This window comes from Pipra filicauda, unplaced genomic scaffold, assembly GCF_003945595.2.
Source record: "Pipra filicauda isolate LSUMZ 115617 unplaced genomic scaffold, ASM394559v2 scaffold11_size5308982_pilon, whole genome shotgun sequence".
Taxonomy (NCBI): Eukaryota; Metazoa; Chordata; class Aves; order Passeriformes; family Pipridae; genus Pipra; species Pipra filicauda.
The window spans coordinates 1474964-1497224 of record NW_024103652.1 but is presented as its reverse complement, the minus strand read 5'-3'; the positions used below and the strand labels follow the sequence as shown (position 1 = coordinate 1497224).

The 22261-nt window shown below is 37.4% G+C and overlaps 1 protein-coding gene across 2 annotated transcripts in view; it reads left to right on the top strand.

Annotated features, from left to right (window-relative positions):
- The first annotated feature begins 201 nt into the window (after nt 1-201).
- The window catches only part of PRKD1 (protein kinase D1), a 128634-nt gene continuing 106574 nt past the window's right edge, over nt 202-22261 (top strand). For both annotated transcript variants that reach the window (XM_027720506.2, XM_027720495.2), the window contains exon 1: nt 202-646. In XM_027720506.2, the coding sequence (XP_027576307.1) occupies nt 458-646 (189 nt within the window). In that variant the 5' untranslated portion in view covers nt 202-457. The remainder of the gene's footprint in view (nt 647-22261) is intronic.

Sequence of the window (22261 nt, the reverse complement as noted above, 5' to 3'; positions counted from 1 at the left end):
CAAGCTCCGCCGCGGGGAACCAGCAGACCCCACGTCGCCCTCGCCTGCCGGGGCCGCCCGGCGGGACGCGGCCGCCGTTTGGTGGCGGAGCGGCGCGGCCCGGCCCGGCCCAGCGGGGCGCGGGCCCGTCCCGGCGGAGGGCGCGGCCCGTCCCGCCCCCGCGCCGCGCACGGCGCCAACAGCCCGAGCGGCGGCACCATCTCGGCGGCGGCGCTGGGCCGGGCTCCCCTTTCGCGTCTTTCTCGCCGCCTTTTCCTGTCTGCATCCTCTCCGGTCCTCCCCCCCACCCCCACGCCATTTTCACCCGGGAGGAGATCGACGGGACTTTCCTGAAACTTCGGGGGGGAACTCGCCTGGCGCCTCCGGGGGGCCCACAAACTTTTCGCGGCGGCGCCCGCCTCTCCCTCTCCGTCCCTGACCCTTCGGCTGCGGCGGCTGCTCCGGCGGAAAGTTTCCGATGAGCGCCCCTCCGCTGATCCGGCCGCCCAGCCCGCTGCCGCCGCCGGGGGCTGCTGCCGGCGGCGGCGTCGCCTTCCACCTCCAGATTGGGCTGAGCCGGGAGCCGGTGCTGCTGCTGCAGGACTCCTCGGGGGACTTCAGCCTCGCCCACGTCCGGGAAATGGCTTGCTCCATCGTAGACCAGAAGGTAATAAGAAAGACCCCAAGTGAACCCCCTCCCGCCGCCCCCGGACGCTGCCCGCGGGCGCTCTTGGTGGCTGTTAACTTTCCCCGTGGCTCTGCTCCGGGGATAAACGAAACCCATTCCAACTTTCCTGCCGCCGGCCCCGCTTCCTTCAACCCAGCGCCCCGCATGTCTCTCTGCCGTTCCCCCCCCTCCTTCCCCGGGCCCCGGCGCAGAGGAGGCTCCATGCGGGATTCTCGTATGGAGCTCCATGACGTGGAGCTTGACTTTTATTTAGCTGGCAGTGGATGCAATTAGTTGTGCTAACTAACAGCCGTTATTAAAAACAAACTCCGGCCGGATGTATCTGCCGCTTTTTAATGCTGCGGAAGGGAAGGGGGAATGCGGGGGGGCAGAAAGCTGTCAACTGTGATGGCAGCGCGGCGCCCCGGGGCAGTTCACGCTGTCCCGGCCTCTGCTGGGAGAGGAAAGTTTCCACTGAAAAAAAAAACAACGAACAGTAACAAGGGAAAACCAACCCCGAGAGCCCAGGATTCAAAGCGGCGCGCAGTGCTTCGCACGCCTGCCCTTGTGCCGGGCAGGCCGGCGGAGCCGCCACTGGGGGCTGGGGCCCCGCAGCGCCCCGGTCCTGCCCGGCCGCGGCGGCGGGCGCTGCGCCGGGGACGAGGGACGGCGCTGCCCTGGGGCTGGCAGGTGGCCGCGACACAGGGCGGGACTGAGTCAGCCGTGACTGGCGACTCCTGCGGGCGGCGATGGGTCACTGGTGCGGGGGTGGCACAGCCCGCGGGGGTGGCACTCACCGCAGCCCCTCGGGAGCGGTACCGTCATCAGGCGCAGTTCACCTGCGCTCCGGTAAAACTCGCGCAACACGCTGAAATCCACCACACTTCTGCCTGAGCCTCCACTGCCTTTGACTTTTCCGACTTCTCTGTTTTAACAATCGAATTGTATAATAAAGTTTTACTTTATACATGTTTCTTGTGTGAAAGACCCACGTAAAAGCATCATAGTGATTGGAAGGGAGAAAAAAGGCAGCTTGAATATTCGGGATGGTTATAATGGAAAAAAATTGGCTTCCTCCTCCCCCGTTGTTTTTACTGAAGGGAAATAATTTCAGGCAGGGATTTTATTTTATTTTTTTTTACAGTTGATAGTTTTACCTTACATCTCTTTGTAGATCACATCAATCTGAACTTCACTAAAATGTGGAACTTTTTTTTTGTCTAAGAGAACTAATGAAGTGTTTCTAAAAAAGTATGAAATACACATCCTTATTTCTAAATTTTGTATTCGTCATAGTTTAAGAAATGGTTACCTGCTTTATTAAATTAAATTCTGGAGAAAGGTGTACCCTTCTGTTTCCCATTACCATATTTGTTTTCAAACCTAGGCCAATACTTATCACTTGTTCACATATACGCCCGAATGTGCTAGCAATAATGGAAAGGCTAAGATTGTTGTATTCATTGTTTCTATTTTTTATGCTTGAGTAGTTTGTTAATTTCATGGCTTTAGTGTAACTTGATTTTAAACCCAATTTCCTAACAATGTACCATTGTGTAAAGAAGACTAAATGCCGGTGCTCAAAGAGTCAAACTTTTTTGAATAAGTACTGGCATAAAAATTTTGAACACTAATTTGTTGCAGTTTCTTGACTACATAAAAGAAAGCATCATTTAGCTCCTTCTCTGCAGGGCACACTTGAATGAGGAACTTTCTTCTAGACACAGTTTCTCAGAGCTGAAATGTCTCCTTTCCCAAGGCTGTTGAGAAGGAATTGGCTCAAAGACAGGGAAAACTGGAAGAAAGATAGGGTTTTTTCTTTTTTCTTGTCAAGTGGTGGCCTTTACCTTAAGCTTAAGGCTGCAAGTATGTCTGTATACATTATTTCACTAGCACGCATTCGTTTCACTAAACCTGACAGGATGGTTTGCATAATTGAAGTTATTAAACATATGGGCAGAGATGTTAAAAAAATTTATGTGATATCTAGAACTGTTATGAGGTAGCTATTTGTGTGTTGTAGGTTCATGATTTTGTCTTTTCCTGAAATGATTTGAAGGGTTGCTTAGTCTTGATTTTATGAGAAAGATGTATTTGCTTATCATAATCAAGCAGGAAACTACACTGCAAAGTATATTTTATTGAAATCTCACACTATTTTCAAGTTTCTTAGAGTCTGTAAAGTAGTGGCCTACCAGTGAACAGTTTTCTTCCAAACTCTGTATTTGGTCTGGATTGTTTCAGCAGTATATAAGGATAAGAAATTGTTATTTTGTTTTTCTCTGTGGCTTTCGTCGTCGACTGCTAAAATCAACGCTGTGTCTGTGGTGTGCTGTTAAATATTTAAGCAGTTCTCTTGTACACAACTTTATTTATAGGATTGTGCTGAATTTTCTTCAGTATCGGTGTCAGATGATCTGTTTATAGACAGCCTCTTCCGTGGTAATGTGGGTATACCTGATTCGAGATAATTATGACCCTTATTCTGCACAGGTTTATACACCTGCCTAATTTACTTCTGCTCAAAATTTACATTAAGTTGAACTAAACTTCTCAAAGTGTGAAGAGTGGAGCATGTGTAGGCCTGAGTAGTATGTTAATACAGTGTGTGTGTGTGTGTGTGTGTGTGTGTGTATGTATAAACCCACTATAATTCTATATCTTTATATGGTGGTTTTGTATATGAATAATATATATGTGGGATCACATATATAAAATTCAAAGCTATGTATAATTTAGAAGTTTATATTTCCTTATAAACATGGATTTGCATTTATTTACCCTAGAGGACTAACTTTTGCACTTCAGATGCTGTTTAGGTTTTCTAATTTTGGTAGAGAGTATAATTATACTGATAATCTAATGTACATGATGTGAAAAATGGAATAAGCGAAGTGTGTCTATTGTCCACGAAAGGCATTCTTTCAGGAATTCCGTGCTGAGATACCTGTTTAGAAACTTTTATTGCAAAATCTGAAGATCAAAATAGTACATACCAGTTTCTGGCATAAATTCAAATACATTTAAGAGCTGTTCTGAAGGCAAGGAAATTTGATTCCTCTGAGTTTGTGTATTTTGTTTGTCTTGCTTAGAACCAGTGACATGAAAACCCTGAGACTTGTCAATGGGAGAGTATTTTTTCTTCAGTTGAAATGAAATTTTAACATTTAAAGGATGATGTAGTTGACAATAAATGAGGATCAACTGTAAAATGTGTGCCAGTGTTTGACTTCTGGGCTGACTCCCCCGCAAGAACAGTGGGAGGATATTGTAAAATACAATCTTTGTTTTTTGAAGAAGAATAGTATGAATTATTGCCCTTTTTGGGTTAGCTGCACACAATAAAACCACTTCTCCAGGGCAAGAGAATGCAAAGAGCACTTCAATTATCTGGAATTACCATGTTACCAAAGACTTTTTACTAAAAAGAAAAAGGAAGTAATCTTTATACAATTCTTTAAATACAAATTAATAGAAGTTTAATTCAAAGAGGAATGTAGTTATTATTTGTATTTTGTATTTATTGAAATTCTTTGTCATCATTATACCTCACATATGATGTGTTGGGGTACTGTAGTGGAATTGGCAAGTTTTGAAAACTTTTGAATTTTCAAGTAAATAGTGTAATGTTATTTGACTGGAGAATGTGATTTTTATAAAATAGCCCTTAGGTCAGCCATTTAGATCATATACTGGATAGACCTTCAGCACTTGAAGGCTTAGAAGTTGTGAGCAATATGAAGAACATACAAAAAATACAAGAAAATAAGTTGATCTGAAACAGAGGAAGCAAGGTTTGAACTGCATAATCTGTGTGTGGTTCAGACTGATTTATAAAAGTAATGTTGCAGATGGTTCAGTGGTTTGGATAATTCTGAAATTTCATACTAGGGGAAAAAATAATGAACAGGAAGGCTGTTTTGGGAAGGGGAAAGGGCAAAAAGAAAAGTAATAAAAGGATGGGTCAAGTGGCATACTGCAGCTGGAATACTGTACCCAGATTCATCTTTACGTAAGGTATTTGGTGTTAAATTAGGAGAATCGCTATAAATCAAATCAAGAGCCTTTTTAGAGTCTCCCTGAGAATTGAACCAAACACATTCAGGAAAAGGTATGCATCCACTTGCGCTTCTGGTTGTTGTTATAAGGAAAATCTAACTTACTCTTAAAAAAAAAATAGGAAAACAAAAATGAGCTCAGTTTTGTTTTCTCAGGCTGCAACCTCTAAACTTGGGGTCTGAGCAAAGAAGGAGAAAACCTTTTCTAAAGGTTGACATGGAATTATGCTTAACCTTTTATGCAAGGGTTTCAGGCAACCATGGAAAACATATGGAGTTTGTTTGAACAACTGATTTTTTGTTTGTTTGTGGGTGCTTTTTGTTTGTTTGGGTCTTTTTTTGTTTTTTCCTCCAAATCTACAAATTCTCCTAAAATAAACAAGAGCCTGGTGGTAATGAAATCAATTCCTTTAGAGTGGGATAGGAACTGAGGGTAAATAATATACTAGGAAGATTTTTAGCCTCAGGATAAACAGAAAAACTGTGTCAGGTTTTTATCATGCTGACCAAAAGTCATATACCTTCGTTCAGAAATATGTAGACATTTCATGTACTCAAAACATTGTTGACTGTCTTTTGCTGGTGTACACTGGTAACAAAATGTTAATTTTTTTTCCCCCAAAGTGAGCCTTTTTCAGCACTGAACGCTTTCCTCTGCCTGTGTTGTGAAAGTACTAAGTTGTTAAATTTAATTTGAGGAATGCAAGGGGCCTTGTCATTATGCATATAAACATTTTCCAAAGTGAAAGTACTTTGCTAGTAGTCTCTCCCTTACAGTCTCAAGGAAGACTTTTGATGTTTACAGTTTAATCTTTTATTGACTTTACATTTGTTGTTCTCCACCCTGGAAACTGTAAGTCGGTGTATGTCACATCAGTTTGTAGCTTAGTTAAAATTACTTTTGGAGCCTATGTGAGAAGACTGTAGAAAAGAGTAACTTCAATGAAAGGGAGTCAGTCTGAATTTGATTTAAAAAAATGTGGTTTTTTTAAAGAAATGTTAACACTGTTATATAACCTGTCAGGCATCCAGATGAGGAAGATGATACTAGTGCCCCAAATGTATGTAGAGCATTTGAGAAATTCCTAGCCAAAGATTAAAGGCTATTGAGTGAATTATCATAGAGTAAGAAATAAGTTAGAGCTCTAGATGAAGGACAGGCTTGTAACCAGTTCCTATCTCAATTTTTAAAGGAATTACAGAAGAATTGTGTTGATCTTGTGTTACTTCTACTGATTGTTCCCCCAGGAAATACATTATTTCCGTAATGATTTTAAGAAAGCAGAAGATGAATAAGCATATGAGATGCTTCTCTTACTGCTGATGAGATTCAGCTCTATTGCCAGAGAAAGAATGGAATTTATTAATGAAGTTGCAACATTTCCCAGACAGAGGTACCTATGTGGTCATAGTATGGCATGTGCTTGGTGAATTTGAAATACCCAAGGTCTGACTCTGTGTCTCGTAGAAGACTTACTGGGTTTAAATGACACAATTATCTGAGAATGCACAGAAAACCCAGTGCGTCCTGAAAGGGTGGTGAGTTTGTGCTTGTATGTAAGTGATCTGTGCTATGGATTGTGTGTAAAACACCCTGCTATGTGTCAAATTCCTGTATGCATTTGTGCAGACTTTGTCCATAGGTGTTTTCCCATGATTTCTGGAAATCCCTCACAAACATCTGAAGCTATTTCATCTTATCTAGATTTTTTTTCCCCTGTGTTTGGAGAAACCTGTCTGTATGGTTACCATGTGTTTTGTACCGTGGTGACTTGTAAATAAGCAAACACACTTATTGAAGTCTGCATTCTGGTTTCTTATTTTTACTGTGTTTTGTCTATTGCAGTTAAAAGCTTTTGCCATATGTCTGTTTGCCTGTTTTTTGTCTTGTTTTTTTTTTTTTTTTTTAGTGACTATGCTAGCAATTATTTTAAGGACATCTGTATAATTTTTAAGACAGGCCTATGTAGAATTAAAAATTACACCTGTGACATTGAGGACGTTGAGGCTGAGAGTTGTCTGTCTCAAGCAACCTGTAATAAGCACATACATTGTTTGTAGATTTTTAAAAATTACTTCTGTATGATGCTACAGGCCATCACTGGCTTCTTGACTTTGTCCTCTGGTTGACATCAGACAGGTTTATATTGACATTATGTAATATGGTTGCGGTTACATAGTTGCAATCAAGTATATAATTAAAATCTTTTTTTCAAGTGTTTATCCAGAGTGTAGGTGAACTATTCTCTAAAATACTTGATTTATCTTCCCATTAGAACAGTGTGACTGTATATGAGCCTTTAGTCAGTGTTAGCAATTGACTAATATTTGGCTCTTGCTCCTTGAATGAGGACTTCCCTTTCTTCTGGAAGCTACTACGTGCTTTTTGCATAATATCAAATTGTCAGAAGTCTGTTTAGGGTATTTTCTAGTAAAATCATAGAATGGTTGGGTTGGAAGGGACCTTAAAGGTCACAGAATCACAGAATTGGTCAGGGTAGAAGGGACCACACTGAGTCATCTGATCCAACCTCCCTGCTCAAGGAGGATCATCCTAGAGTACGTGGCAAAGGATTGCAACCAGGTGGTTATTGAATATCTCCAGCGAGGAGGACTTTACAGCCTCTCTGGTCAACCTGTTCCAGTGCTCAGTCACCCAGACAGTAAAGAAGTTCTTCCTCATATTCAGGTGGAATTTCCTGTGCCTCCGTTTCTGCCCTTTACCTCTTGTCCTGTTGGTTGGCACCACCGAGAAGAGCCTGGCTCCAACCAGGCTGATGTGCCAACAGGCACCTCCCCTTCAGATACTTATATACATTGATGAGGTCCCCTCTCAGTCTTCTCTTGAGGCTGAACAGGCCCAGTAGATAATCTAGTTCCAACCCTCCCTGCCATGGGCAGGGAACCTTCCACTAGACCAGATTGCTCAGAGCCCCATCCAACCTGGCCTTGAACACTTCCAGGGATGGGGAGTTCACAGCCTCTCTGGACAAGCAGTGGCAGTGCCTCACTACCCTAATAGTAAAGAATTTCTTGCTAATACCTAGTCTAAACCTACCCTCTTTCAGCTTAAGGCCATTCGCCCTTGTCCTGACACTACTGCCCATAGTGATTACATGACTACTACTACATGAGTTTGTGAAAAGTCCCTCTGCAGCCTTCTTGTAGCCTGCTTTTGGTACTGGGAGGTTGCTATATAAGGTCTCCCAGCAGCCTTCCCTTCTTCAGGCTGAACAACTCCAGCTCTCTCAGCCTGTCTTCACAGGAGAGGTGATCAGCTGTGATCAACTTAGTGACTCTTCTCTGGACTCATTTTGAAAGTACTCCAGTTGGATCCTTTCTAGAGCTGAGTAAAGAGGGAGAATCACATCCCTCAACATCCTGGCCATATTCTTGTGGCTAGTGGTGTCCCTGTGAATATGCAGGATTTTGCAGACTAAACCAGATTTCTTTTACAGGCTTTCAACTTTTTTCTTCCTCATACAAGACTTTTAGTATTGCTAAGTGAACTCTGGCTTTTTGAGACTTTTCTTTTAAATATTTCTATCCATGAAACAGTCTAAGATGATGACAGACTTGATGTCACTCAAAAACTGTGTATAAGATTAAAATAACTTGTACATACCACTCTTTGAACTTTTAAAGTATAGACTGTTAAGTATGCACTTCAAGTCACCTATTTCGTGAAATATATTTTTGCTTTCTAAATGTTCTTCTAGTTCTATCTGCTGAAACAATATGTAAGGTTGGAAAGGTAGTATAGTGTATCAGGCTAAAATGTAGAGAGAATGGTGTGGATATATTGTAGCGATATATGCATAGACATAGTTAGACATAAATTTCAGTCTATATCACTGTTGTCTACTTTGTCTTACTCCATGTATTTGTAGCTTCCTTTTGCTTCTTCCTTGTATTTTTGTTTTCTTCTTCAGCTGAGAAAACTTTGGTCAAGAGATAAGCTTTCACTTCTCCAGCCATGCAATGTCTTTATGCAGTGGTTGTTTCTCTTACATAGCCTGTTATGTGTGCCTCTCCTGCAGTCAGAACCAGCTCAGAAACAGTATTATGACGTTAAAACTAGAACATAGCTAATTATTTTGAGAAAAAAATTATCAAATTTTATTATTTAAAAAACCAAGAAACATGAACATATGCAATCTAATCTGTATCTTGGCTATTTCCTAAGTGAAGAAAAGAGTCATTTAGAGACTTAATACTGGTGGGCATAAAAAGACCTTCCCAATGTAATTTTAAGCACAATGTGTGTACAAAGGTATATGAGGAGAAGCTACAAACCGTGACCATAGTTGCAGGCTGTAAACTTTTATCTTTGTACATTTTAAAAGAACTGTATCTGAACACATCCTGTGCAGCCTGAAAGCATGCTCTATTTCTCCTTTCTTCAAGTTACAAAAAAAAAGGCAACCTTGAGAAATAATTTTTTTCCCAAATGTTAGAAACAGATGCAAAAATGCAGACAAGACACAGCTGGGACTGGGAGCAACATTCTGGCTATGAGGTAACTTGCCTGAAAGATGCTTATCCTTGAAAATGGCAACTTTCATATTGCCTGATCTTATCTTTTACAACCTGAGAAATCCTTCTACCTAAAACCAGAAATTACTAATGTATGTGGGTCATAATGTTCAAGTATACCATGGTCTCCCTCTTTGCAGCATTGAATATCCTGCCGTAATTTATGGGTGCTAGGCTAGGATTGATATTCAGGCCAAAACATTTCCAAAAGCACCATAGATCCTTGGGGCCACAAAGGATTGTTTGTATGGTTTACACTTCTTAAATTGTGGTACTGATCCATGGGATGAGAGTCTATGAGGTGAGTGAAAATTCACTGATAAGGAGGACAGTGTGAGTTATTGATGAGGTTTTCAGTTTAGCTTTAATAATTTTTTCAAAGCAAAAGCTTTCACGTTTTGCTCTGAAGTTCAGCGCCCCTCTGCATCAGCTTAAAGGGCTGCATTACAAGTTTGCTCTCTGTTTACATGATGTGACTAATTGTGCTGACCATGCTGTCTAATGTTGCCAGTGCTGATTTTACCTGCCTGAGGATTTCATATTGCCACCAAAAGTCAACTACATCTAGGAAAATGTGAAAACTATACGCCAGAGTAATAAAAAGAAACCTTTTAGATATTTACAATGTGTGTGAAATTATGCACTTGCATTTGTTCTGTTATGTTTATTATACCTGCCTTTAAAAAGAAAGAATGCAGCAAAATATTTAGAATATGAGTAGGAGTGTGTCCAGTTCCAAACCCACACAGTTTTCACTGCATTTTTTCCTAAAAAGTTGGCTGTCCTAAATATATACAGAAAAAAAAAAGGAAGTAAAAAAACTTGAATGAAAATTGAAACAATCTGGTTAGAGTCTGCATGTATGCTTGTGTGAGGGTGAAGAGATTAGGTTAGGGAAGAAGATCTCTTGATTTTATACTATGTGTTTTTATCCTGGTTTCTGGAGGAAAATTAGACATTGCTGTCTCTGTTATCCTCATGTAACAGTATGTCCACTGGCCACTTGGTCACAAGAAGCTTGGTAAGTCATTGTAGCAGCAAGAGTTCAGGTAGTCATAACATTGTTAGGCAGAAAGTAATAGTAAAATCAAACAGTTTGGAAAATAAATGCTTGTGCTCTACATCTAGAAATGTATCTCTAGTGTATCTTTAATCTGTGTTTATGATCATGTATTTTGTTTTCATGCCATGTGAACTTGATCGAGGGAATGACACATTTTTCAAATCTACAAGGAAATGGCAGTGTCCTGACTTTCAGTTCTTAATCTAGGTTAAATGATTATACCATATAAACTTCCTCTTTCTTCCTTTTATTTGACTACTTTTATTTGGCAACTCCCACAAAAATGGGGAGGTTCTGAGCTGTATTCTGGTGCTGAATTGGTTCTCGATGTGAACTAACTTACGAGGAGTTACAAAGATGATAGAGCTAAACTCTTCTAGCTAGTAACAGAGGCTGAAAGCAGGAGCAATGACTTTGTGTTACAGTTGGAAAGAGATTCAGATTGGACGTCAGGAAAAAAACTTCTTTGGTAGGACTGTCGTGCAGTTTTGGGACAGGTACTTGGAGAGGTGGTGGAAACTCCATCCTTCATTTTTGGAGTTGGGTAAACAAAGCCTTGTGTTGGTGATAGTCTTGCTGTAGGTGAGAAGTCAGACTAGATAACTTCCAGTGGTTCTGGTGTTTCTGTGATTCCCAGAGTATGCAGTGCTTCATGGTTAATAATTAAACTAATACTTAAGCTAAAGTATTGGCATTTCCCTATTAGACCCAGCTAAGAGTCGTTCAGCAGTTGACACAGCCTGTATATAGCTTTAATCAATCTGTGCTTTTTTTACTCATTCGTTGGGTTTTATCTGTCGTCTGGTTTGCCTCTGATTTAAATATTTAAAAATTAGAAGTTATATCTGATAAAAAATCAAAAGTTACTACTAGTAGTTAAATATGCCTATCAAAGAGGAGGTAGAAAACAGCTGGAAAACACTACTTCCAATTTCAAATGGTGCTTTTGAATCATTGTTTACATCTTTAAATATGTTACATTAATACCTAATAGATATTAAGCAGCCTGTAATATGATGGAGCCTTATTATATGCTATAGTGTATACAGGGAAGAAGTCCTTCCCTTTGTATTTTGCAGTCAAGGTGTACTGGACATCTCATTATTACAGCACATCTTAAACCCCATGGAATGATACCTCAGCATTTAAACCCAGCAGTTTATTAGCAGTATCTTTGGAAAAAAACCCCTGTGAGAAATCCGTCTTAGGTTGTGGGCAAAAGCGCAGTAGTTCCTCAGGGAAACCTGTGGTTAGCAAAAATGGTTAGTAAAAACCACCAGCCCCTTCAATATGAAATAAAGACCTCAAATTTTATGGATTAGAAATAAAAAATAGTTGGATAGGGGAGTGCCCTGCTGAGTTATCTGTCCTTGTGGAATGGTGACAGTTGGTCTGTGCAGGGGTGAAAGGAAGAACTGATAAGCTGAACTAATCTATCTACTGTAAAGTTTGTTTCAAATAGAACAATGTGTAACTTTTCAAGGAAGGAAGATGGTACAGTGCTTGAGAAGTGAACTGATGAGGACATGTTTGATTTATCTGTCTTCACAGGGAGGACATGTGCATGTTAGAGATGATCTGCAGGACAAAAGATGCATTGTTTAGACCCCACCTTGCTGTTAGGGCTTAGAGGGAAGACCAAGGTAACAGCAAAGCTAAAGTTGGTGTTTGTTCTATTGCTTATTGTTTTAACTCCTTTTCCACCTGTGCTCATTTTTCCTGTACTTCTTAACAGGCTGTTAGTGAATAGTCACGCTGTGTAATTTAGGCATCTTAATGTCCTGGACTGATAGACAGCCATTGATTAAACTAGTGGCATGCAGTTCAAGCTAAAATTTGGCTTCTGATTTTTCAGCATATCTTAAGTGCTGTGCATTCACAGATGGCACATAGTTGTATGTGCAATTGTATATTTAAATTGAAGAATGTTAACAGCATTTTTGTAACATTCAGAGTACCGTTTCGTACTGCAGTCACATAATTTTGTTAAATACCTTGTTTTACCAAGAAGTAAGTGCTTTGTGTTGTTAAAAAAGAAAAACAAATTTATGGCATACTGACAGTTTGACAAGTTTCATGTTTTTGGGTATTACATAGCTAAGAGAATAAGGATGAAAACTCTTTTGAAGACTGAAGCACGAAACAAGAATTTCTAAACTTCTAAAGCTACTGAAAATCAGACCTGTTTGTTCAAAGATGGCCTAAGAACAGAAAACTTCATCTCGTCAATTTAAATGGTCAGTAAGCATCTGCTTCCTTATTCAAGAGGTAAATAGTCAGTACGTTAAAACTGGGTAGAATATATTTGGAGATGCCTCAGGAAAGGATCTGAAGGAAAAAAAAGAAAGCCCTTTGTTGGTCTCACTGAAATATGGAGTATATCTCATCCATTGCTGGTGAGTGAAGATACATTGAAGCATATTTTTTTTCTGTTAAATGAATTGTTTTAGTAATAATGTCAGTGTTTCCCCTCTCTATTTAACAGTACAAAAGGGAGGTTCTGAAAACAACAATAAATGTTATATAACAAGGGAGAGACTTTCCAAAGAGCAAGTCAAAACCTAATTTCCATTTTTTGAATAGGAATGTGTAAAAATCTTTTACTAGTGTGGCTTGATTGTTATCCCCTTCTTTTCCCTATGTGTTTCAAACAAAAATGAATGTCACTTGCCATGTTGAGAGCTTGCTTGTATGAGTACAGATCAACAATGGGACAAGAGTTAAAAAAAATACTGAAATTGAACCTCGCAATAACTATATTTATAAATATTAATAACTATTTTCTTTTAATCCAGGAAAGATGCTATTATTTGACTCCAGAGTTTGCATACAGATTCTCATGAATTAGACTATCAACCAGCTCTGTGACAGTTTGAAAATACATGAAGCTTTAAATTAGAATAATCTGTATTTTTGTTCTTTCTCTGGACGTATAAAGAATTTCATATGTATATGAATGTAGCATTGGGAGAAAACTTCTGCTTTGTCTACACACACATTAATTTGTCTAAATTGAGGACAAACTTTGGTATTAAGGGATACAGAAAACATTGAATTTAGGAAAAATGTAGCTGATCATTTCTCTGACTCCTGCTGGCCATGGATGCCACTGAAAAAGTCACTTTTTTCCCTAACATAGTAGTTTCTCTTTCTGAATAGCATATTGATATTGAGGAGAATGAAATATGAATAAGTAGGATTTTGACTGAATAATCCTAGAAGAATTATTTAGTCAGTGTAAAATATTTAAGAATTTAATATGTGCAAGTTTGTAAAAAAGTGATTTTAGATGAATCTTAGAATTTACAGTACAAAGATGTGTGTATGCAACCAGAAATATTGATGAATATTTATGTAGTATATCCTTAGAATGTGTCTAAAATATTAAGATATGATAACTGTTAGTATATTGCTTGATAGTTACAAATAGCAATTAAAAAGGATTACAATGAATTATAGTACTGTTAACTGTAATGTATATTAAGGATTAGTTTTAAATTGCATGAGAAATTTGTATGGAATGTAAAATATGCTTTTAGGTAACTTTCTGACCATAAGAGTCTTGGTAGAATTCTCTGAAGTAGTTCTTTGTTTGCAAATTATGGAGTTGGAGATGCATTTGTTATCGTTTCTTCTGGTAAAAAGAAGTTTTCCTTCATCCCAGTATATTGTTAAATTTTTCTGATTTATAATTTCTTAGTGTTCTTCAATAATTTCCACACAGAAATATACTGTGGAAGGGACTGGTTTTTTTAAATGCATTTTTTTTTGTAAGATAGAAAACTGTAACTAAAATCTCAATGGAAAGCAAATGTCAGCAAAAGATATATTACCTCTTTCAAGAAAAGAAATATTTCATAATTTCTGATATTAGTAGCATTTTTTATGTATAGAGACTTTGAAATGACAGTATCACTTGAGATTTTTGAAACTTTTTTTCTTGTGTTTATATCAGAGTATGGGTATAAAAAGTTGTGTTTCAAATGTTTCTCATCAGGAAAATAATGTTAGTTTGCAGGAAAAATCAAGGTACTTTCCCATAACTTTTAAATTTTTTTAGAACATATTTTAACACACAAAATTTTACTTTTTATGTTTATATAGAAAAATAAGATTTCCCCCCCCCTTTATTATTTTTCTTTGTTTTTAAAAACAATTCCTTTGAATTCATTCCTAATTATAAGGAGAGGTGGGGTCTTTCCAGTGCCAAGTAAAGGAAGAGAATCACCTCCCTTGACCTGCTGACCACCCTTCTTTTGATGCAGCCTAGATATGGTTGGCTGTCTAGGCAGCAAGTGCACCTTGCCAGGTCACACTGAGCTTTTTTTCAATGAGGGTGGTGCTGTAAACTCTTAATGTTGCAGTCGACTCTGCTTTTTTGACCCAGACACCTATCATTTTCTAATTTAGATCTTTCTAATTCATCTGAATTCAGCGTTGATTCTACTTCAAGCAGCAGATTGGACTAGATGACTTCCCATGGTCCCTGCAGCTACAAAGGACAACATTTGGAAAAGAAAAAAGCTCTTTCCATTATTATGTAAAATTTACATTTTCTGCTTAGCAATCTGTAGTTTTGTGCAATAAAATAGTCTCAACTTACTCCTTTGTAATTTCTTAGGTGGCAGTATTGGAGAGCACATCTTGCAGATTTATCTGTTTTATAAATTTTACATTGAATTTTCCATCAAGTTCCAAATAGTCGCAGTTTCCCATGTGGGCTTTCTTGTGCCATTTAATCTTTCTTTTTCTTTTGGAATTAAAATTATATTTTTCAGTAGTGTTTTTTGGATTTTATAGTTTTAATTTTTTTTAAAAATCCATACACTTTTTATCTTTTTAACATCCAGGGAAAGTCTAGAAATAAAATTGTTGTTAAGTAAGTTATCTATGTTTTCATGCTTGGGTTTCCTAAAGAGATAGATAAGGAGGAAATGTTAAAAAAGAGAAATTATAATTTTCTGTTATTTGTAAAGATAATTCCATTCCCTGAGGTAATCAAGTGTTCTGTATTGCTTACAATTTTTCTTGGTATTAAAAAATTTGACAGCAAAGGCTTTTCAGTTCCGTAAGTCTCAGCTTCTGTTTATGTACCCTATATATGGAGATACTTCATCTGTACAGTCTTTGTCATTCAATTCAAACATAGATCAGTTTCCCTTTATTTCATGTAATAAGGATTAGAGTAATTGCTCAGTATATAAATGTTTGGGTTTGAGAACACTTAGTTTTTCTTTTTAACTGAATATTATGTATGTTGCACTTAAGCAACTTTTCTCTATCAGTTAGTTACCTGATCCAGGGTATTGCACAGCTGCTCTGAAAAGTCGGCACGGGAATGGGAACAAATGACGGGTGAACAGAGGGGACACTATTGAAATAAACTAGATCTTTCTAAGTCTAAGACTTAAGATGTTTTTTGTTCTTTCATCTTTGCCTTCCCACCTCCAGGTCTTTTTTTCATGTTGGTCAGGTGCAGTTACATTTGATCGAAGACTAGAAATATCAAAGAGAATTTAGTTCTGCTTTTTCAAAGAGAACAACATCTGGGTAGAACAAGGAGCCCATTAACCTTACTGAAGGTTAGTGAAGGTTGTAGGCTGCCTTGGACCTCAGGTTTATTAGTTTGAAGAGTATTCAGATGAGAGACAAACATTTCAACTGGCTTAAGCATAGAAAATTTTGCATCAGAATTTACAAACCATTGTGAGACTAATACATTGGAAATCAAGCTTTAAGATTAAATGGATGCAGATCATTGTGCATCCTTAGATTCTCTTTTGCCTTCTAATTTGCCTCAGCAGACAACACTGTAGAAACTGTGGGTTCTCTAATCGTATGTAAATTCTTAAATATCGATAGACTCTGAATGTGCTTTTCTAGGTCAGTTATTTATTCTAAATGTCTTTCATCACACTTTCTGTTCCATGTTCTTGGGATCTGGGCTATGACTCTTAAGGGGGGAGCACTAATATGCACTTTTAGACATAATTTGTGGGCAATTTTTCCTTTTTTTTTTTGTTTTTTTTTTTTTTCTTTTTTTAAAAAAAAGAGAAGAAGCCCCCTCCTAACCAAAAGGAAACCTCAAAAGCCTAGGCCCCTTTAAAACTTTTCTACAAAGTATTGTTGCCATTGCGATTACCTAATGGCAAATTTGAATGAAGATATTGCATAAAGGATAGATGTGCATCTAAACAAGAGTTTTCAGAAAATAAAAACATCTATGCTACTTTAAAGACGCTTTATAATAATTCTTTCTTCCTACATGTATGTATACACCTGCTCCAGAAAACCATGGTTAGATTGGTTTACAAATCACTTCACAGTATGTCTTTAGACTTTTCTAATAGGAGTTTTTTATGATGATTATTGTCATAAAGTATGATAATAGTAATTAAAACTTTGCTAATTTTAAAATATATTACGTGTATTGCTTAGTTACACAAGAATAGAGTCATCCTATTTCTCATTTTTAGTTGTCTTATTTTGTTTAGTAAAGTGATAGGGTTTTATTTTTGCAGTGTTATTTATATATAAGGACTACTTTACAAATATTTATGTGGTTGAATTATATATTTGGAGTACTATGCATATAGTGTAGAATAAAACCCTAAGCATACTGAAGTTCAGAGGACAACCATCAGATTTGTAAACATTAACTAGATGGATTCTTACTTTTTCCAAGAAATTAAATGTAGTTGCTTTTGAAATAAAATTTTTAAACTAAGTTTTTTATTTTTGCTAAGTTCCATTGTGGAAATAATTTTCTCTTATTGCTTGGAAAATGGAAGTTTCGGTAATGGGAATGTAGGCAGATACAGGGCTGTCGTACAGGAAATGGAACCAAACAATATTTTACAGAACACTACAGGCAAAAGAGGATTCATAATGAAAAGTCCAGTTTCTGTTCTTGCAGTTTTATGTCAAGACACGGTGACAACTTGTGTGTTTTAAAAATCACGCAACATTGAATAGGTGAAGGAAAATTCTGCAAAGAAATGTTCCCCTAGAAAAGAAGTACTGAAGGCTGTCATGAAGTGACTTAGCTTGGGAAAGCTGGACAAAAAAAAAATGAAGTGCACCTAGTGAAAAACACCTATTGAAGTTATCTGTGTACATATATTTTTCTTTGGAATCCATGTAATAACAAAAAAAGTGACCTGAAACATATGGTGGACATATTCTTTTATGTTCATTAATATAAAATAATAAAACCCACTTATATTGCTAATGAAACATGAAAATTTGGGTTCTCAAAGATTACTTCTACTTTTTTTTTTTAAATTTAATGTGACTTTTCAGAGAAATCAAGCAAAATGACTAATGAAAATACCCTCAAAACATCTTGGATGAGGTAAAAAAAATACTGCATAAATAGAGATCAGCAAATATATTAAATATTTTACTCAAAAACCATCTGGATATGGTCCTGTGCAGCTGGCTACAGGTGGCCTTGCTTGAACAGGGAAGTTAGATTAGAGGGCTTCTGGAAGTCTCTTTCAAACTCAGGTCTTCCATGATTTTGTGAAATAAGGTAAAAATAAACAGGGATAGAAAAATTCTGCCATTCTAGTGTGGAATGTGTCAACTGCTGAAGTACAGAACAACTGGAAATGTAACCATTTTGCCTGGACTCCTTTCTTGGCAATTTTTTGAGTGTTTCTGGGTGTCCACAAATATGATAAACTCATTTTATTTATTGTTATGGGATCAAATATGTTTGGACCAGCACTTGTTGTTTGCATGTACTGTGATTTATGCAAAGCTTACAGCTTTTTTCTAAATCTTGTCAGAGAGAATTGTCCAGAGAAAGAATTCTAAGCTATGCTACTGAGGGACCGTGCTGCTGTTGTACCAACACCGCATATTTGCTCAGCTTGCAGGGCTGGCTCTATGAACAGTACACTGATGCAAAGATGAAAAATAACTTCTTGCAGGTTTTAATAGAGCTTTTGAGCTTTCCTATGATACCTGCAGCATTTGAAAGTCTAATTCTGAAATCAACTTAGACGAGTTGGAGGTATAGAAAGAGTAGTCTTTCAAGATAGTAAACCGTCTAAAAGTTTTACCAAAGATCTAATTTAGCGATTTGTTCTAGGCAGCGTTCTCAGTTGTTGCTGTCTTACTTCTGGACTTCCCCCCTTTCCCTCTCCTTCCCATTAGTATATTTGGTATCTATAGTCTGATGTAGGATGTGGCACTCTCACCGCTGCGGCCTGGGTTCGATTCCCGGTCAGGGAAACTGCCCCGGGCAGATGGAGCTCGTCAGCCCTGTAAGGCCATCCAGGAGAAGGTCACTCTAAACAAACCTACGTCCTGAGGATCTCACTACCACTGTCCAAGCTTGCTTGGCCCCGGCAGATGAACCTCAGGATTAAAGGGTGGGCTCAGTTCAGCGCACACTGTGTCTCACCTAAAAAATCCACTGCGCAGGCTCGAAGGGTAATGACCTTTCCCAAATCTCCGCTCACGAAGACTGGCCATACATACAGTCTGATGTTCTTAAAGCTTTGATTACTGCGGTTATGTATGATGTCAAGGATTTCTGAATGGTGTTTAAGCCAGGTCCAGGGCTTCCAAGTGCAAGTGAGGTCTGGCACACTCAACCCAAGAAGGCTCTGGGTAGCAAATGCATGGAGAAAGGTAAGTGGCCATTGGAGATCTCCCTGACTAGCTGTGTCGCTGTAAGTGAACAGCATATCGTCCATGTTTTTAGGTAATGATCAACTGATAATGTTGGTAAATGCAAAAACCAAAAAGCATTGAATACATATATGGAAGTAAACCTTCAGGGGAAGAAAAAGGTTTTTTGATCTCTTGGTTGAATTTTTGTTAAAAAAAAAAGTGTAGCACACTTGTTCTTCTGGTCTTTGTGGAATATATATATTTGCTCTATGTCTTCAACTATGTGCTGGTTTGTAGTACAGCCAGTTAAGTGAGCTGCTATTGCTACAAAGACAAATTTCAACTAGCAGCTGTAGAAATAAGAGCATGATTTTGAAGTAGTTATGTGTCTTAGTAGATATGTGTTCTCTTCTGACGGGAAAACAAATTGAATACCTTTCCACTACTATACCTGTATTTATTTTCACATTTCTGTTTCCTTGTGTGCAGACTTGCTTGTGTCCCACAGTTTCAGACACTGTTTACTTTCCACCCACTGCTTTCTAAAACTACATCAATGTATCTCAGCTGTCGTCTTCTGTCAAATCCATAACTAATGACAAAGTGGTGCTTTAAAAATTAAATCAGACTGTCTCTGAGGAAATGAAAGAGTGATCTGCATGTAACCACTTCATCAAAAGAGAAGAAAAATAGTCAAATATATAAATTAATAGTATGTATAAAAGCTTAAGACTTAGAAATGTGTACATGGCTGTATTTTGTTAAAAGTTCCTACAGCTTCTCAATTTATTTTTCAACCCATTTTTAAAACTTAGTGCTACAAGTGAATCAAATGTGACTCATAAATCTGGAGTTATCTTGGATGTAGCGGTATTAGAGTGTTCAAAAATGTCTTCAAATTCAAATATTGAATTTCAAATTGTTTATAAAGCTGTGTAGCACCATGACTTTCCAAGCAAAATTTTCTCATTTTCTACTTTTCTTGTTCCTCCTTCAAGATTTGAAAATTATATGTATATTTTCCTTTCTTACCAGAAGCACCAGCTTTCTACAGGTAGGAAATAAATGATTAGTTTTTCTTGCATTATTTTGCCTACTTAATATATGTTACAATTTTTTAAAGTGTCAAGATGGCCATGCTGACTCTCTTTTTTAAGAAAAATAAAAAAATCTCTATTTTGACTGTAGTTGACCAAGAAAAAAGCCTGAAGGATTTAAGAGAAGAAAATGAATTTTATGTTTATCCACATGAGTTTCCATTACTTGGTTTTATGTTACAGATTTGATTGAAGTTACAGATCATCTGAAACAGTAGATTGTCTAGTATTTTCCCTGAAGAATACCTGTACCTTACACAGTTTTTTTACTAAGTTCTGGCATATTAATGAAATGTGAAAATATGCTATATTTGCATACTTTTTCAATGATACTTTGTGCAAACACTTTAGAGGTCTTTTTAAAATAAACTGAATGTAATTGGGACTTATCAACAGAAATCCATACATATATATGAAAATTAAAAGGTGATCCTTCCTCCAAAAAATCAAAAAAGTGAAAATCAATTTTATGAACCTGTCAATTTCAGGGCTACATGAAGACATTTGAGTGACGACTTTTAATCCACCAATAATATTCTCTGTAGGAGCTATTAGGTAAACAGGATGATTGTTGAACAGTGCTTACTCAGGCAGCTTGGCATCTACATCCTAAAATTATCAAATGTCTCTCTCAGTGTTTCTGAGTGGTCTCCTTTTTCCTATTGGACAAGAGTCAGAAAAGTGCAGCCATGAGTTTTGCTAAAATATTTAGGATGCCTGCGAGATTGAGAAGGCTTCTTAGATTAGGCTTTGTAGTAAACTAGCAGGCATAGATATGTTGCACATAGTAATACATGCTGTCTTTCAGTTGAAAACTAAGAATTAATTTTTTGTATTTGTGAGGTTGCTTGTTAAAAGTGCAAAGTCCTTTTGTTTGAAAGCAACAAGCTGGAATGATTTTCCAGAATTTTCTGATCTAAATAGATTGGCATGTCTAAAAATATGCAGAAAAGTACCATGCTTTAATAGGATAAATTGGTTCATGTTTCATATATATTGGACACCTTAGGATATAGCAGTAAAATGTAAATTTAAAACTGTTTGTCACATTATTTGTGCTTATAATAGTAAATTCTTCGAGCAAAAACCAGATACTCTGAAGTTATCTTCAACTCAAGCATTTTGTTTTTATGATATTAGTATGCTTGAATGCCTGTGAAAGAGCTGCAGCTGAAGGGGTGTGCTTTTGCTCATCATACACTAAACCTAATTTCATTGGTCTTTGTCTTGTGAAATATGGAGGGAATCTGAACTACGGTTCTAATCTAATAATTTCTGATTGCACCCATTTTTCCCCTCTCTCTCCAATTAAAAAAGGAATTACAATTTGCATGACCTTCTTAGTGTAATCATGAAGCAGAAGCTGTGTTGTCATGAGATGGGAAATCAATTGAGTAAGCAATGCCCAATGCAATTGAGATAGGTAACTTAGTTTAAAAATTAGGGAGCATGATGAGAAAAAATAACTGGGAATGAATTTATATTTTGGGAGTATTTATTTTTATAAGTGAAAGCAAGAACAATTTTTTTAAACTACAGAAACTTCAAAAATAAAGGTCTAGCTTAGATGTAGCATTCTGGAGCATTTTGGTTTGTCTTTATGAAGAAGAGACTGTAGAAGAAGAATTCAGCAACAGAATTAAAGATTTAAATTATCAGATTAGTTTATCTCAAGAAACCTTTGCAACTTGAGCTGAGGAGCATAATGGAAGAGTATCAGTTACATTTTTATTTACAACTCTTTTTGTTAAGAGGATGTAATTTACTCCCACAGACAAGTATAAATATTAAGTTTCATGCAATGTATAAGGTATAATTAAACTCAGGAATAGTATGCTAAAAAAGATACAAGGAAATGCTATACACAGTTTTAGTTTGGCACAAATGTAGCATTTTAATCTTTACTGCATTTTTCCAAGGAAAACAAATTTGATTTAAATTGACTTAAAAAAATACTGCACATTTTTCTTGTTTGAAGCTATAAAACTTTACTGTGGTTTGACTTTACATCTTAAGAACATAATTATTTCCAAAGCAGGTCTTTTACTGATTATAAACATGGTAATATCCTTAGTGCTCTCTGTAACTGCCACAGATTTTCTACGTTTCTGTCAGTATGAGGATAGTCTTCTGCATTCCTTAAAGTAAGTTAAGCAACAATAAAATAAATACTTGAACCTGGATGGAAGTAGTCTTTTAAGTCTGATCTCCAAGGCTGGAGAAATAGTTGTCTGTG